Source organism: Podarcis pityusensis (genome assembly GCF_964106645.2).
Source record: "Podarcis pityusensis genome assembly, chromosome: 15".
NCBI classification, from domain to species: Eukaryota; Metazoa; Chordata; class Lepidosauria; order Squamata; family Lacertidae; genus Podarcis; species Podarcis pityusensis.
In genome coordinates, this window is record NC_138040.1 from 11,852,711 (window position 1) to 11,871,055 (window position 18,345).

Consider the following 18,345-nt stretch of genomic DNA (forward strand, 5'->3'; position numbering starts at 1 on the left):
CCAGAGCGTTTGATCTCAAGCAGAGAAGGGGAAACAGGGGCCCGCATGACAGTGATGGACTCCGACACCCATCAGCCCCAGCCAGCATACCCAATAGCCAGGGATGATGGGAGCTGTAGTCCATCAATGTCTCGAGAACCACAGGTTTCCTATCACAGGTCTAATAGACGACAAAGCACATGCTTTCAGAAGGTTCTCGCCTCCTTCCTCTTCCGCAGTGTAGCAGCTTTGCCAGCTCTCCCTGTGCTCCGTAATTGACTTAATGTCATGGTTTCATAGCCAGGTTCGCGCTATCGTTTGCTCCATGCTGTTTTTGTTTATTGTTTCAAATCGCAGGAGGTTGGCAATGCTGCATTCCTTCCGAGCAAGCAGCTAAGGTAAAGGCTGATCTGCAGTTCTGCTGGCAAAGAGGAAACCCATCATATATGTAGATATTTGAGAAATCTCCCCAAAAGGGAAAGAAAACCGGGGTGGGTTGGGGGAGGGGGACAGCAACCCTGGGAAGCCTGTGGAATAATCTGCTACGAAGGTTTCCAAGGAAAAGTGGACAGATATCCCACCAAGCGTGGTAGGATGCCTCAAAAAACATTGAATGTGCTTTTGAATTGAGAATGCAGCTTCCTAAGAACCTCAGATTCCCTCTCAAAAACAGTTGGCAAAGCTGATAGTCCTCATGGTTTTCCAGCAGGCATGTAATGCCTGCTGAAATTTTTAGAAAGCTGAGGAGTGGGGTGACTAAGGTTTTCAGTGGGGTGGGGGGGTGCTTCAGGACCCCACATTAGCAAAACTGGAATAAATAATGCAAATTTGCTCAAGTTGAACGTATTGCATAGCTCACAGAACCGAGCCTCCTCCCCAAGCAGAGGATTCCGTAAATGTTAATGTATTTATTTATTTAAAATCACCTTAATGTAAAGTTTTAATGTCAGCTCTGGACGAAGGAAGAGGCCACATGATGAGAACGGATGCTGTGCCAGCCACCCCGAGCCACAAAAGGATTGGGGTGGATTATAGGTCTAGATTCATAATGCATTAAAAATAAATACACGGCTATCGAAATCTGCCCAAAAACGTATCACATAACGTAAGAGCAGATCCACAAACATGCCTACGGAACCACATGTTTTGGAAACAGCCGCCCGCAAGAAGCAGCCTGGTCCAAAAAATAAAAAACAAATTTCCCAGCAGAAAAGAAGTTCAGATTTCTGTGTGTTTTCTTTTGGCGCTGAAAATATTTACATATATGGTGGGTTTTCCTCCCCTTTCCATCTCCTGGCCAGTGAGTAGAAGCTTTCTTTTTTCTTTTTCCTTTAAAGAAAGAAGACAAAAACACACACCAACTAACCCCAAGTTGTAGCGGTCATGTGGCTGTGTCTTCCGAGTTACTGGAAGTGCCCGTGGCGAGGCGGTCCGAATCCGTGCTGAAAAACACGCAGCCCCAGGTTGAAGAAGAAGAAGCGTTTGGATTTGATATCCCGCCTTTCACTCCCTTTAAGGAGTCTCAAAGCGGCTAACATTCTCCTTTCCCTTCCTCCCCACAACAAACACTCTGTGAGGTGAGTGGGGCTGAGAGACTTCAGAGAAGTGTGACTCGCCCAAGGTCACCCAGCAGCTGCATGTGGAGGAGCGGAGACGCGAACCCGGTTCACCAGATTACGAGACTACCGCTCTTAACCACTACACCACACTGGCTCTTGGTTGGGTTTCACTTTTAACAAGCCCCCTCCCCAAAGGCTCAGCAGAGATAATTATCTTTTGAGGAGAGGAGTGACAGGGTACTCAAGTATTATTTCATATTGTAAACAATATCTAGTCAGACTCTCTCTCTCTCTCTCTCTCACACACACACACACACACACACAGTACTTGGTGTTGTTGTTTTTAATTGCCTCTCTATCCCACCTTTCCTCCAAGCTCAAGGTGGCACAGTTCCTGCATCTTTTCTTCCCCACCTTATCCCCACAACAGCAACAACCCTGTGAGGTAAGTTAGGCTGAGAGACTGTGACTGGCCCAAGGTCGCCCACTGAGTTTCACAGCTCAGCAAGGATTTGAGCCTTGGTCTCCCGGCTTCCAAGTCCAATTCTCTAACTGCTACACTGTGATGGCTTATATTTCATACAGTAAACCTGCAGCTTGCACATTCAGCCTTATAGGTATGGCCGGGGGGTGGGGGATAATTAAAAGAAGAAGAAAAATGACTTTGGCTATCCCACCTGCCATTGCACCCAATGTGTTTTGATTATGATTTTGGCACGAAGCGTGATCCCCAGAACATAAGTTGTTCTGCACGTAAGTTGTCGGCTTACTGTATATTAGGTAAAGGTAAAGGGACCCCTGACCATTAGGTCCAGTCGTGACCGACTCTGGGGTTGCGGCGCTCATCTCGCTTTATTGGCTGAGGGAGCCGGCGTACAGCTTCCGGGTCATGTGGCCAGCATGACTAAGTTGCTTCTGGCGAACCAGAGTAGCTCACGGAAACGCCGTTTACCTTCCCGCTGGAGCGGTACTTATTTATCTACTTGCACTTTGACATGCTTTTGAACTGCTAGGTTGGCTGGAGCAGGGACCGAGCAATGGGAGCTCACCCCGTTGCGGGGATTTGAACCGCCAACCTTCTGATCGGCAAGTCCTAGGCTCTGTGGTTTAACCCCCAGCGCCACCCGCGTTCCTGTATATTAGAGCCGAGGTAAAATGGCTGGTATGATCCTTTTGAACATTTCCCATACTCCTCGGCAAAGACTCTAGCCTGCTGTTTTCTGGGTCTAAATGGCACCCCTAGTTTATATACTGCCTTTCCTCTGTGCAGCTCAGGGTGGCGCACGAGGTTCTCCCCCGTCCCACTTCAACTTCACAACAACCCTGTGAGGTAGGCCAGGCTGGTGTGTAAGTGACAGGTCCAAGGTCACCCAGTGAGCTTTATGGCAAAGTGGGTGGGTGAGATTTGAATCAGGGTCTCTCCATTCGTGTTCTGTCACGCTATCTCACAGAGAACCTGCCCTCCTCCTTACAGAGGCAAACATGGCTGAGGCTCTCTTGCATTGACCTGCCTACCCCACAGAACAGTCAAACATACATGTCCGTTCAGGCAGACCCTTTTAAATTAATTAAACTGCCTCCAACCCAGTTTCTGGCTGTGACAACATTCCCCCCCCCCCTGCCCCCCGACACACTACATGAGCTTTTAACTTAATTAAAATTAAAAGGTGGCAGCGGGAGATACAGCAACTCTCCTATCCTATATTGAGAGCAGCTTCTGATATTCTGGAAGGTTGTAACACTTGCTGGATCGGGGCCACTGTAGATCGCACATGGCCTGAAGGTTTAACTTGAGCCAAGCTTCTGAGCACGTCCAGAGTTGAAAATGAATAACCCCAGCCCAGTCTTTAAAGTGTCGTATTAGGGGGCAGGGATTCCACAGCAAAGGGGTGCAGCTTCCAGATAATATTCAGTTCTGCTTCGCTCTTCTCTCTCCCCTCTCCTTATTTAACATTATGATGATTGCTAAATCAGTCAAGGACTGCCCATAGGCCTTCTTTCCCTTCCCTTCAATTATGACCCCAGTTGCTGCCTCATTATGCTCTCTTGCAGTCGTCAGGTATAAAATATGACCGAGATGCTGTGGTCTGCCAGAAGAGCTGGGAGTTCCAGCATTCCCCTCTTCAAATCAGATTTCCCGGTCTAAGAATAATGGGGCGTCTTTACAGCGAAGAGCTTCTTGTGCAGTTCGTCAAAGCTGCTTTTTCGAGATGGTGATTTAGAGCTTTGCGGAAAAGTCTCGGGCCCAGGAAGCTGGAAAGTCATTCCAAGGGAAAGGAGCTCGTGCCAGTTTGACAAGTGCCAGGATGGGGATCTTCCAGGCAGAGCGCCAATAAACTGGGCCATGCTTATGCTACGAATATAAACTAGTCAGAAGTCTATTTGGCTACCAGGACTTGCTCCATCAGAGGCAGGCAGCACAAGGCCAAGGAACTGACCCACTGCCAAACTCCAGAGTCCCTTGGGCCAGGGGATGGGCTGTAGCTCAGTGATGGAGCAAATACTTTGCATGAAAAAGACCCCCCCAGCATCTTCAGGGAGGGCTGGGAGAGAGACACACCCGAGAGAGCTGCTACCAGTCAGAGCAGGCAACACTGAGTTGGATGGACCAGTGGTCTGACTTGGTCTAAGACAACTTCTTATTTATATATATAAGCAAAATTCATATACCGCTAGTGATTAAAATAACAACAAAGCGGCTTACAACAACCATGCACAGAACCACACAATAAAAAACCATATACAAATCTGAAACCTGCTAACTATTATGGAAACATGCACTATTCTTAATTGCCTGCATAAGGCAGCCTGATGGAAGAGAAAAGTTCTGGGGCAGAAGGGGCCGGCTGAATCTCTGTTGACAATACTGAGCCAGTGACACGAATGGCTGCGTTTCTTGATGCCATCAAATGGGCCTCGCCATGACCCACGGTGTTCCTGCAGATATTCAGCCCGGGATATGAGAGTTCAGGCAGTTCCCTGAGGTACCTTGCACCCGAGTTGTTCAGGTCTTAGTAAATTATGTTCCTATGGAAAGGAGCTCACTCACAGAGGGAGAGAGCCTGAGGAGGTCAACACACCCAGGTGCCCCCCAAAACCTGGGAACTGGCACCAGCTTGCCCCCCCCAAACAGCCCTGGGAAATATAGTTTCGTGAAGGCACCGATCTTACTTTGTTAGAGATTACTCTCCCTTTTCATGTACTGTATTTTTCGCTCTATAAGACACACCAGACCACAAGACGCACCTAATTTTTGGAGGAGGAAAACAAGAAAAAAAATATTCTGAATCTCAGAAGCCAGAACAGCAAGAGGGATCGCTACACAGTGAAAGCAGCAATCCCTCTTGCTGTTCTGGCTTCTGGGATAGCTGCGCAGCCTGCATTCGCTCCATAAGATGCACACACATTTCCCCTTACTTTTTAGGAGGGAAAAAGTGAGTCTTATAGAGCAAAAAATACGGTAACTGGGTTCCTTGATCAGGAACGGCGACGGTCAAATGGCTCTGAATCTCATTTGACTGCGTAGTGCAGACATGCTTTTTTTTCACTGGCTGTAGGGGGCACCAACCCAAAGCTGGCATATACAATATCATGTGCAAATGGCGGGTACTCACTGTTGCTCTGCTTTGGCTCGATCGCTCAGGAAGAAGAGGGCCGTGGCTAGGAAAAACATCCCCCCCAGGACGACGACGAAAGGGCAGAGCATAAGTGCGTAGCCTAAGCTGAGGAATTCCCAGAGCGGCGATTCCTTTGTGCTCTGGCGAATCAGGTCAGAGATCTGGAGAGGAAGCAGAATTGGGGTCGGGGAGAGGGGAGAGGGGGAGAGAAGTTAGCATCTTTCCGGGTGCAGTTTATTCAGTATGACAGTGATCGCTCGCTTGCAAAGATGTGTGGGACTCTCAAGAGATGTCAAGAGGGAAAGAAATATGATGGTTGCTACGATAAACCGGCTCCTTTCCTCATTGTCAGTCAGGGTTTCCAACTGTTATGCTTCCCTCCTGCTGGTCTGCAAAAACCCCTGCATGGAGGGCAGGAATAGCCAGGCTAGATTAGTCGTGGAGCAGGGAGTGTCACCCACTGTTATGTACTGAAGTTCTCACCCTGGGCCAGCAGGGGGATACTGTAGATAGTTATGCAAATAAGGGATCGAAAGTGACGTTCAGTGATTGGATAGCTTTAGAAAGTTGTTACAGTTACACTGTACTGGAGCTCTATATAAGCAGGCTGACTGAACCCTTCAGTTCAGTTCTGTCCTGGCCTGTGAATAAACAAGAGCTGTTTGAAGAATCGCTGTGTCGTCTGATATGTTCACCCACAACTTATCACCCACAGATTGGTGGTAGGGCACATGAGTGATTGAAGAGGGTCCCAGGTGCAACCCCTGGTTTCCCCAGTGAAGAAGAAGACCAGAGAAATGATTTTGCCTCCTCTTCTCCCACTCCAGTCCTTGGTACTTTCAGACCCTCCAAGCGCCCCGATTTTCCAGGGACAGTCACAGATTTACAGAAGCCATTCTGGTATTCTTATTTTATCCTGGAATGTCCCACTTTGCCTTAGGACATCCCTATTTTCATCGGGGAAATATTGGAGGGTATGGAGTTATGTCACCCCCGAGCCAAGGAGATAAGTAACTATACAACCTTTAGAAGACAGCTGAAGGCAGCCCTGTATAGGGCCTTTTAAAAAAAAAGAAGTTTAATGTTTTATTATGTTTTTATGTAAGTTGGAAGCCGCCCAGAGTGGCTGGGCCAATCCAGTCAGATGGGTGAGGTATAAATAAATTAATGATAATAATAATAATAATAATAGTAGTAATAATAATAATAATAATAATAATAATAATTTTTTATTTATACCCTGCCCTTCCCGGTTCAGAAAACCGGGCTCAAGGCGGCTAACAACAAATTTAAAACACTTAATTGATGCAACAAAAAACAGCATAAAATACAGTATAAAATGTGAATAACAGTAAATTCAGAATTCAAAAATCGATTTAGGGGGAAAATCCATCCAATAAACATTAGATGATCACCAGGGCTAGCTAGGACATCCCTATTTTCATCAGAGAAATGCTGAAGGGTATGCACTTTCCTTCCTGTGGTGGGGAGACATGATTGCCTTGCAAATGAGAGCCAAGCCTCTCAACACATCCCTGACCCAGACACCCCAAAAATGCACTTACAAATCCAATAAGGTAAGGGCTCCCAGCGTCTCCCAGAAGGTGTGAGGTGAAGCTTTGCAAAGCTACTGCAGTTGCCCGGCGTGTAGGAATAACCACGTACTGGCAGGGAGAAATATATTATTTATTATCATTGCATTTATATCCCTTCTTTCCTCCAACTAGCTCAACGTGGCATTTATGGACCTCCCACTCTGTGTATTATCCCTCACCACTGACTGGCTCAGGGTGACCTAGTAAGCTTCATGGTCAAGTGGGGATTTGAACCCTGATCTCCTTGATCCTTGTCCAACACTCTATGGGTAAAGCATTTCAACAACCAGTCAGTCAAATGAACAGCCCACACTGGGATATGCCATTTAGCACAAGCATGCATTTGGGGACCATGCGATTACAGAAAAGAAAATGGCAGCAAAGGTATAGAAAAGAAAATGGCAGCAGAGCTGGCCTGATCTTGGTTGTACTTGTACCAATCTAAGAGTAGACCTATTGCAATTAGAGGCCTATACATTTAAAGATGTATCAAAACAACCATGGCTTCCCCCTGACTGCAGGAGAGAGAACCCCACAGTTGTGTGACAAACCTATACAGTACTTGCCATGGACTGGCTGGATGGAGAAGGAATGGTGGGAGGAACCAGCTGGGGAATTCCCAAGGGATTGGTGGTGGGACATTGGGTCCCTCAGTATTGTGAACACCTAAGGCTCTCCCAGAGTATTGACTGCCTGGGGTATTGGCCCTCCCTCAGTATTGACTGACTGGGATATTGGCCCTCCCTCAGTATTGACTTACTAAAGTTAGTGTCTAACAACATCTGAAGGGCCAGAGGTGCCACATCCCTGCTCTGTAGCCACTGGGGAAATCTGTGGGGCCCTCTGGAAGTTATCAATCCATAATACCCATCTGGAGGGCCAGAGTTTCCCCATACTTGTAGCAAAGGTTGGTGGGTGCCCTTTTAAAGAGCACTTAGAAAAGAAAAAAAACCCAGCCAAACATTAGTTCCTGCCCACGTTTGGAAAATAAGTCAATTACAGGCCTGAGTGAACCAAAAGAGCACCACAGGAGCTGGCTCGGATATCCCTGCCTAAGATGGCGGCAGGTTGGCTAAGCCAGGAAGCAGAGCGTGGGATCGCCCCAGTTGCTCCGAGCTGAGTGGCACACACAGCTCAGGAAGCCGGAGGAAAGACCACAAGGGTTGCCCTGGCAAGGCCTCGCTTCCTAAAATAGAGGCCTGGGGAAAGGGCTGGTGTTGGCACCAATGTCCTCTTCGCACCACAAAAAAACGAGCAGAGCTATTCGGGGCATCACATGGAGCACCACTAAGCTGGCTCTGAGGGCCAGGCAGAGAGGCCTGGAGGGCCACATTGGGCGCCCAGCCCAAGGCTCCTCACCCCATCCTTCTTAAGATTCCCCCATAATGGCAACAGGATGCTGAACTCTGCACCAGTGCAATTGCAACATTATGGACTGTGTGTGGCCTTCACCAACACAGTTAAGAGCACTCCCCATGCCAGCTTACCATGAGTATGTCAGCAGTGATGGCCCAGTTTGAAAACAAGAGTGTCTCACCGATAAAAATGCAGACCTATTGATGAAACACAGACAGCACCAATTGTTTAGTTTTTACCACGTTTTAAGCAGATTTCGCAAAATGGTTGTACTCACTCCCACCGCAACCAAATGCACAGCAATTTACTTTATTGCACTGTGAAATTGGTCTGCTTGTTTCCTTTTGTTTTGGAGGGAGATTGGAAATGTTCTTAGACAGATCCTAGACAAATTCTCATTAATTATGGTTGTGGGCGGAGTTAGCTGGAGGAGGGAGAATCTGTATATTGCAATGAGAGAGATAAAGGGAGCTAAACAGTAGACAGAGAATATTTATTTTATTGATAGTATTTATGTATTCACTGCGAGTGTTTGCATAGTGAGTCAACAATTTCCATTAATCTCTATGGGAACATTTCTAATGTGTTCCTGACCACAGAATTTTGATCCCCAAATGACAGGAAAAACCCAGGAAAACCCTTGAAGGGGGAAAATGCTCTCTTATTTGTCTGATCTCTCCCCACTCCCTCCCCACCATTTTTTTATTTTTTTTTGCAAAATGGATGCCATGGACCAGCAAAACACAAAAAAGGAAGGCTTCTTTAAGGCTGTTTACTTGTTTACAATACCACATGCGGGTCCAGATGTTTGGATATGTGAATCTCTGGTGCATAGCTGTCAACTTTTCCCTTTTCTTGTGAGGAATCCTATTCAGAATAAGGGAATTTCCCTTTAAAAAAGGGAAACGTTGGCAGCTATGCTCTGGTGTGCATAGCAAGGTTTGGGTACTAATTCCTCGTGCTTGGATAAGTGAATTCTCGTATAAAGAGTGTTTGGGTAGCGGGACCTTGGGAACTTGTGGACTTTCCATCCTTGGAGGCTTCTAAGCAGAGGTTGGATGGCCATCTGTCATGGATGCTCTAGCTGAGATTCCTGCATTGCAGGGGGTTGGACTAGATGACCTTTGGGGGTCCCTTCCAACTCTACGATTCTATGAATCTGTGACCTGTGTGTAGCTGCAATCAGGAAAGTCAGTCCCTCCCCCCCCCCCCCGGACGCTACCCCAAGCTGCTTCATACATACGTAGGCTCCCACAATGCTGCTCTTTGCCGCAACGAAGATCAGGCAAGTGAAGATGGCTGAACCCAACATCCCGACGGCGCAGACAAGGGGATCCGCTCGCTGCGTCTTCAAACGGCACCACTTGGTTGCGCCGGCCCCGGTGATCACGCCCAGAAATCCGGTGAAGCAGGTGATAGCTCCGAAGATCAAGCTAAGGGCAAGGAAGAATTCCAAAAATAGAGGCCTCTCTCACTGATACGGGCATATTTTTATACACAGGAAGGTGAGAGGCAGGTGGAGGCCGGGATTAGCAAAGCAAAAGGCATGAGTAAGATGTGCTAAACGGACATTTATGGGCGAAAACCCAAAGCAGGGAATTCATAAAATTAAGACGCTGGCTCTGAGGACAGTCTGGAATCTTTTCCATGGGAATCTGAGGTTCTCAGGTGACTGAACCTCGGGGGGGGGGAGCACCTTTTTCTGAAGGGCAGCAATCTGTAACTGCATTTTAAAATTAACCTGGTTCACTTATGTACTCTGTCTCTCAGAGGAGTCTATCTCTACTGTTTTCTTTTCTTTCTTTTTGGTGGTGCAGTGGGGCAAGACACGTACAGTATGTCAGGTCCAGGAAATCCTTTTATAAAAATTATTTATTTGGTTTTTCGAATTATAATTTTACAGTCACATAGGAAACGTAAAAAACAAGATTCCAAGAAATCTCTTTAACTTCCCTCCTCCCCGTTGTGGGTCCTATTGTTAATCATTTCCTCCTGCATCTTTTATGATAATCCAAATCTTTTACCTCTCCATTGCGTCCAAAATTCAATATTAAACTACAAGTGATATTCCAATCTTACTAGCGATTTTAACTGTTTACAATGGTCTTTAAGAAAATTATAAATTTTCTCTACTTTCCACTCATTGCCTAACCTTGGATGAATCCCTGATCCTTCAAGTTTGAGTTCCTCCAACATTAAACAGGAACCCCCCTCTCTCAGTGGGTTGGCATAACAACAAACCTGTCCAAAGCCAGTAAAAGGGCTCTGAAAAACTGAAAAGGACTTTTATACAAAGTGATGAGCTGTTAGTGAAGAGCCAGTGTGGTCCAGCATTTAAAGTGTCAAACCTGGGAGACCAGGGTTCGAATCCCCCCACTTGGGCACGAAGCTCACTGGGTGACCTTGGGGGCCAGTCACTGCCTCTCAGCCTAACCTACCTCACAGGATTGTTGTGGGGACGACCTGGGGAGGGGGAGAGCCATGTATGGCACCTTCGGTATACGGGCCACTATATTGGTCGCACCAAACCTGCAGCTGAATGCAGGATTGGAGTATGAATATGAAATCATATTGAAAAATCAGAACTCCTATTAGAATAAACAAGTTCCGTTGTAAATACTGAAATACTAAATAAGATGGATAACAACGTGTAACAGAAAAAAAGAAGTAGAAAGTTGGTTTAAAAGTGTGTGAAAGAAAGTAATAGAAGTGGAAAGAAATTGCAGTTGGGTAGATTGGAAGTCAAGCACAGGGTGGGGTGAGGGATGGTGGTGGGAAAAGGAAATATGCATGGGATTGAGTGTGGGTATGTATGAATATTTTTAAGGATCGTATGAAATGTATGTTTGTCTGTAAATTCGTAATATGTATGTATTAATGTTGAATTATTTTAATAAAATTAAAATTTAAAATTTAAAAAAGAATTTAAAAAAGAATTCATGAACTGACTCCCCAGAAATGCCTTATGTCCAAGAAGGGTGCTATCGCTGGCACTTAAGAGAATCTTAGAGCTGGGACATTGGGGGTGGGCATCTAGCCCCACCCCACGCCAAATGCAAGACTGACAGCGCAAGCTGCCCCCTGCAGCATCCCCACTAGACGTAAAAGCAAAGCAGGAGCTCACCTGTCCTTGGTCCCACAGGGCTGAGATGTGCAGGTCTCTGCGGTTTTCTGGACCACTTGCGCCCGGTGGAGGTAGAGGGGGATCCACATGCCCAGGGCCCCTGTGGCGAAGGAGACGGCCGAGGTAGCCAGAGAGGAAAAGACGTAGCTGCGGCTGAAGGGATAAAGGGGTTTTGGGGGTGAGCCAAGAAGGGGAGGCTTCATATCCCATGAAGAGGAAGTTCTTGCTGCTTCCCCATAAACGAGCCTGGAAGGTTTTGGTTTTAATTTTGTAATAGCATGGACAGAACATCAGAACGGACAAACCAATATAAGACGATAAAGCCATTCCAAAGAGCATGACAGGGGAAAGAAATGCACTGTGCATCTTCATTACACTCTTTGAGAAGAATACAGTGGTACCTCGGGTTAAGTACTTAATTCGTTCCAGAGGTCCTTTCTTAACCTGAAACTGTTCTTAACCTGAAGCACCACTTTAGCTAATGGGGCCTCCTGCTGCTGCTGCACCGCTGGAGCACGATTTCTGTTCTTATCCTGAAGCAAAGTTCTCAACCCGAGGTACTATTTCTGGGTTAGCAGAGTCTGTAACCTGAAGCGTATGTAACCTGAAGAGTATGTAACCCAAGGTACCACTGTATACAATGTGTATACACTGTAAATGTGTATACAATGAGTGCGATTCAAATGAAAATTTGCTCCTATATATAAATATATGAATGACATATTGACATAAGAACATTAGAAGAGCCTGCCGGATCAGGCCAATGGCCCATTGAGTCCAGCATCCGGTCCTCACAGTGGCCAAACGGATGCCACTGTGGGAAACCAGCAAACAGGTTTCACACACAAGAGATCTTTCCTGCTCCTGTGGCTTCCAGCACTTAGCATTCAGAAGCATTGCTACTAGCCATCGTGGCTAATAAGCTAAAAAAAGGTAAAGGACCCCTGGACGGTTAAATCCAGTCAAAGGCGACTATGGGGTTGCGGCGCTCATCTCGCTTTCAGGCCGAGGGAGCTGGCGTTGGTCCACAGACAGCTTTCTGGGTCATGTGGCCAGCATGACTAAACCGCTTCTGGAGCAACAGGACACCGTGATGGAAGTCAGAGCACACAGAAACGCCGTTTACCTTCCCGCTACAGTGGTACCTATTTATCTACTTGCACTGGTGTGCCTTCGAACTGCTAGGTTGGCAGGAGCTGGGACAGAGAAATGGGCGCTCACCCTGTTGCGGGGATTAGAACTGCTGACCTTCTGATTGGCAGCCCAAGAGGCTCAGTGGTTTAGACCACAGTGCCACCCGTGTCCATGACTAGTAGCCATGACTAGTAGCCATCAATAGCCCTCTCTTACGTCAGCAAAAAATCAGCAAAGAAACTTTGAATTAGGGGGTGCAGAACTGACACAGGATGGAAACAGGCTGCATAGTTCTCTTACTTCCTTATCAAGGCCTTCATATCCCTCAGCCACGAGGTCCGAGCCTTCAGCTGCGCCCCCAGCTGCTCGGCGTTGCCTCTCTTAGCAGCTGGAACAAATATTAAGATGAGTGTGCCGGTGATCATACCTAAAAGTGGGGAGACCTGGAGGAGAAAGAGGTGTGCGGTGTGAGGAACCAGGAATCAGAAACATCTAGAGCACACGGCCTGGTTTTTTTAAAAGGGCGGATGACTGGGGCAAAATGAACACCCAGATTAACTGCAATCTTCTCTAAGCGGTGCACGAGAAACTCAATACAATGGAAATGTTAAAAAAAGATCAGTTAAAAATGATACAATTGCAATTCAGTTTAATACGCTTGCTGGAATAAAAGATTCAGCGGACACTGGATGTTCACAGGGAGGGATGGGAGAATCTCTGACCTCGACAGGAAGGGAGCTGCATAAAATTGGGTGCGCAATAGTAAAAGCGCAAGTCCCTTAGTATGAGCTGTGTGTTTGAGCCACTGGGGACCACTAAGAGGGGCCCCCCAAAGCGTTCAGCGATTAGGCAGGGATATAAAAGATTAGGTGGTTTCTTGGGGTATTCTGGATCAAAGTCGTTCAGGGCCTTGTAAGCTAGAACAAAAGCCTTGAACCATACCAGGTAGCAATATAGGCAACTGATATAGAGCTTTGAGCACCTGAGTAATGCGCTGGCGATAGCCTGGCCCCATCAACAGGCCAGGAGACCTGATTTTAGCATTATCTACAAAAGCCACACCTCCCATCCCATAGTTTTCACCTTCCTAAAATTCCATCCACGGGAAAAGTCGCTCCTCCACTGGCAAGGAGCCAAGCGGGGTCAAAGGTTAGGAAACAGTTTTGCTGCCCTGTTTCCTGTTGGCTATTTCTTTTCTTTTTTTCTGGTCAAGCGCTCTTTGTGTCTGCTGCGTCCACTGCACGCTTAAAGTGTTCCCCGCACATTTCTCAAGGTCCCCCAAAGTGTATAGAAGGAAATGGAGAAACCTTCATGCAGGAAAATGAATGCAAAAGGGAAACAATTATCCCTCCCGCAAAACAAGAAAACATCCCTGGCTGAGTTTCATGGCAGCCAAGGGACACTTTGACTAAAGAGCAGCAAAGGGAACGGAATGCTGCCGCGACCTTTCGTTTTCCTGTCCTGACCATAATCTACCTCAAGCCAGAAGCATCCTAAATTCTTCCGCAGATTTTTCCTCCACTTCTAGCAAAACAGTGGTCCAGGAAGCTATTTAGCCTGTAATGTTTCCCATGACACTGACATGAGGGGAGCATTCTAATATTTAGCCAACCGAAAGGGTGCCTGACTCTTTTTTATTATTATTATCTTGGGCAAGTGTTGGAAGGGGCCTTGATGGTCATCCTGTCCCCCACTCGTGATGCAGGAAACCAGCTGCTGCAGTGCCCCTGACTGATGGGATGCCCAGCTTGCCCTGTCACGAGGGTCTTCATAGTAAAAGTGCCTTGTAACCTGCTGAAACCACAACAGAAGAGGCTCTACGCGTGCACCAATGTCTGCAGGTAGAGCTTCTCTATGCTCTCCGTCACATAGCTCTATGTGATAGCCAGTGTGCAGGGACAGCCAGTGCAGTACCCCCCAGATGCTGTGGACTACAACTCCCATCATCCCTGGGGCTGATGGGAATTGTAATCCAATAACATCTGGAGAGAACCAAGCTGGCTAGACACGGTGCAGATCTTCTTCCAGCACGCCAATGGTGTGGTCACTGGGGGTAAGCATGACTCGCCCATAGAAGTCCCACATGCATTCTTTTCAATGTGTGGGCAACGTGATCTGTAAACGGCACCTCACTTAGGGGCAGAGTGGAGCAGATCCTTGAAACAAACACCAAAAAACAGGCTGCTTGCTCACCCGAAGGGCCCAGTGCCAGTCACCAGCTACTTGCTTGACGCTTGATCCAGTGATGTACCCTAAACCGCTGGGGAACAAAGCAAAAGACAAGAGGAAAAATAGGGGAATTAGTTCATTTGTTTGTTCAAGTTCCTAGCCCACTTGATCTCCCAGCGGCACCTGAAGTGCAGAATCCAACATGCGTAGAACGGCTAACCAAACGGATTGAAAATATGGTACTTTAAAACTTCACCTGTACCAATCCAACAGCTGCACTGTGGCCGGCCAAAGCTTCTTTTAAAGAAAGCTTCACTAGATCATGGCTGAAAGGCACTTGTGAATTTCCAGGGGAAGGGAGTCCCACAGTCCAGGAGAACATCTAGTGCTGTTTGTGCATCCTGCAACCAGTCTCAGGAACTACACAAACAAAGCTACTGGTATTTTTTGTCAGCATCTGTCTTTCTAGAGAGACAACGGAGTGTGCCTCTGAGGTTGAAGTCAACTGCTGCATTTTCAGCACCAAAGTAACACCCCCAGGGCGAAATCCCAGGCACTGTGTATGAAGGTCCTGGGCTGCCCAATGACAGGGTTCCCTCTTGGCCTCGCTGATGTGGTCCAAAGGAAAGCAGAGCAATACGTTTGGCACCAGCTTGGCCAAAGTTGCCGGAAGAAGGTATACCAGGCGCCATCCAACCGTTTTAGGGACTCCACTTTGGATTTGTGTAGGGTTTACTCCTTAGTCTTTTCTTCTCCCAAAGATGTCCCTCAAGGGACTACTGGTATAAGCGTGCGGAATTCAGCATCCTGGCCATCTCATTTGAAAAAGTGTGATGCAATTGAGCTTTACTCAGACTAGACACACTGAAATAATCTGACCCAAATTAGTCATTTCCGTTGTTTTCAGTAGGTCCACTCTGAGTAGGATCAGCATTGGAGAGCTCTCCAGGTCTTTAGCCGTTAAGGTCACAAAGTCCTCAAGGCGTCTAGTCTAGTTTAACAGCTGCTACCTCTTCCATAGGGACCTTTGGAAATCCATACTGCTGAGAGGAGGCCTACTGAAACGCCCCTCACCAAAATGAAACTCCCAGGATCCTTTAAGAGAATCTAGAGCAGTTTGGTTTGGTTCACAGACAGATCCTGACCATCTCTAAGTACCAGCTGCTGAGGAGCAAACAACTGGGGCTGGCTGTTGCCTTTACGAGTAGCTTTGGGAGTTCCAGGAAGAATCTTGCTGACCCCTCTCAGATAAATGGCCCAGGGACCCCATTTGATCTGACCCTCCTCACTACACCACCCAAACAATATCGAGCTTGCTATTTTAAAGCCAGCGTCACGGGCCAAACTCACAGCCTCGCTTCCTGCTGTTGTTCAGGAAAAAGCTGCCCCCAGCGTTCTCAGGCGGGCCTGGGGACGCATTTTTTCCTGAAGAGCTAAAAGGAATGCTTTCAACCCTTTGTCTCCAGGCTGGCCTGCAAACGGCGAGTTCAGGATAGCTTGTTCGCCAGCCCGCCACAGATGTTTTGTCACCCGACTGATTACGGGAAAGGTTTCCCCCGCGCCGATGGAAGTAAACATGCGGCGCTGAGATTCCCCGCAGGAAACGGCCCTGCCAGCTGGAATGCGGAGCAGCCAACCCGTCTGTCACCATGCCAAGCTGGGGCAAGGAGGCATTGTGAGGAGAGAGGAATCCCCAGAATGCACCAGGCTGATAAGGGCGGCTCGAAGCAGGGAAGGAAGCCATTAGCCCCAAGCTTGGCACCGTAGCCGAGGTTTCCAAACTGGGACCTCAGTTATTCTGTACCTCAGGGGCACTCTGTCAGGGGCTACATGCCCCCGGTGGATGGGACCTGGACGAGTGGTGGGTGGAGCTGAAGGTAACAGTGGGCCGGGCCAGAGCGAAAAAACAAAAGGCCGCTTCCACACCATCCATTTAAAGCCCAAGAATTTTCTGGGAACTCTAGTTTGTTAAGGACACTGAAGGTTGTTAGTGCTTCAAATGTAAGGTGCAGACATGGCCCAGGGCTCAAGGTGTTTTCTGTGTTCAGAGTAAGAAAGCAAAGAAACGAAACACGATGCGTGTAGAAACAAGGAGTCAAGGGGTCTGTGGAGTTCCATACCTGCCCAAAGGGATTGCGAAGTAGAAAACAGAGAGCATGAGGGTCCGGGTGTTTTTGGTGAAGAGGTCTCCGATGATGGTGGGCGCAATGGTGGAGTAGCTGGCTTCGCCGATGCCGACCAAACCCCGCGAGAGGACAAACAGCCAGAAATACTGAGGGTGAGAGAAGGAAAAGGGGAGAAGGAGTCAGTCTGTTGTCATTACCATTCACGCAGCAGTCCCAAACTCCCCCAAAATGACTGAGCCACAGATCAGAAGGAACTCCCTCTCCAGTTCAAACTCTACTGTGGAATAGTGTGGTGTAGCAGTTAAAGCAGGGTTTCCCAAACATGGGTCACCAGTTGCTTTTGGACTACAACTCTCATCATCCCTAGCTAGTGGTCAGGGATGAGGGGAATTGTACAGTAGTCCAAAAACAGCTGGAGAGAGACCCAAGTTTGGGAAATCCTGGTTTAGAGTGTTGGACTAGGAGTAGCACCTGGGAGACCAGGGTTCGAATCCCCCACTCGGCCATGAAGCTTGCTGGGTGCCCTTGGGCCGGCTACTGTCTCTCAGTCTAACCTACCTCACAGGGTGGTTCTGAAAACAGCATGGCAGAGAGGGAAGCACCTATGCTCTCTCTGGAGTAAAGCTGGGGCTGGAATATAATAGATAAATGGAACACCCCCAAGCCTCAGCCTCCCTCGGTTCCCTCTGGCCTGCTCTGCACATAACATTTAATCCGCTGCTGCCAGTCAGTGTAGACAATACTGAGTTAGATGCACCAGTGGTCTGATTTGGTATAAAGAGGCAGTTCCCTGTTTGAATCACTTCTTTAATTTGAACCATGAGGGCTAGCATCTTACTCTGCCTCTAAGGGAAGGGCAGTAGCTCAGTGGTTTTGCATGCAGAAGGTGCTAAGTTCCTACGTTCCTCTGTGCAAATGCCTTGCCCGTCCTGCAACCCGGTCTAAAAGCAGGTGGAAATCTGCTGTCCCGGCACATTGGCTCTGCACCGCGCTGCAAACCAGCCAACCTCTATTTGCCTTTTGTGCGCTTGGCAGCTCCACCTTGGTACCCTTTTTTGGGAACTGTTATGCTGCCGCGTGCCCTATAATTACAGGTCCAATTAAATGTTTCCTGCTGCCCTTGTCATATCAGAGACAGATGTGTGTGGGCTGAGCCCTAAAGGGCAGGCACATGACTCAGGGCCATTTAATGAGTGTCCATCGCCCAAAACTAAACCGCTCCGGAATACCGTGGGGAATCTGCTGATGCCCAGTCAAGAGGGGAGCCAAGCGGCCTTTCAAGGAAGCGGCCATTCTCACAGAGCACACGCTGAACAAATTAGCCGGCAAAACATTTGCAGTGGGAACAGACAAGGGGTGTTTCAGCTAACGCAAATGCACAAGCGTGCGCGCACACACACACACACACACACACACACATATATATTTGAGGATTTTTACTTGAGGAGGAGAAGAATCACAGAATTGTAGAATTGGAAGGGACCATGAGGGTCACCTGGTCCAACCCCCTGCAATGCAGGAATCTCAGCTAACGCATCCATGACAGATGGCCCTCCAACCTCTGCTTTAAAATCTCCAAGGAAGGAGAGTCCACAACCTCCCCACTGTCAAACATCTCTTACTGTCAGAAAGTTGTTCCTGATATTAAATCAAAACCTCCTTTCTTGTAACTTTTTCTGTGGGATT

At 47.7% G+C, this 18,345-nt stretch overlaps 1 protein-coding gene across 2 annotated transcripts in view; it reads right to left on the minus strand.

Moving 5' to 3' along the window:
- The window catches only part of SPNS2 (SPNS lysolipid transporter 2, sphingosine-1-phosphate), a gene marked incomplete at its 5' end in the record, with an annotated part of 99,064 nt that overhangs the window by 13,948 nt on the left and 66,771 nt on the right, over window positions 1–18,345 (minus strand). Inside the window, 9 exons of one of the 2 annotated variants that reach the window (XM_080983037.1) lie at window positions 1,346–1,421; window positions 5,153–5,316; window positions 6,721–6,819; window positions 8,238–8,303; window positions 9,350–9,539; window positions 11,231–11,383; window positions 12,665–12,807; window positions 14,558–14,624; window positions 16,654–16,805. In XM_080983037.1, coding sequence (XP_080839163.1) covers window positions 1,361–1,421; window positions 5,153–5,316; window positions 6,721–6,819; window positions 8,238–8,303; window positions 9,350–9,539; window positions 11,231–11,383; window positions 12,665–12,807; window positions 14,558–14,624; window positions 16,654–16,805 — 1,095 coding nt within the window. In that variant the 3' untranslated portion in view covers window positions 1,346–1,360. The remainder of the gene's footprint in view (window positions 1–1,345; window positions 1,422–5,152; window positions 5,317–6,720; window positions 6,820–8,237; window positions 8,304–9,349; window positions 9,540–11,230; window positions 11,384–12,664; window positions 12,808–14,557; window positions 14,625–16,653; window positions 16,806–18,345) is intronic. The other variant, XM_080983038.1, reaches the window with a different exon arrangement.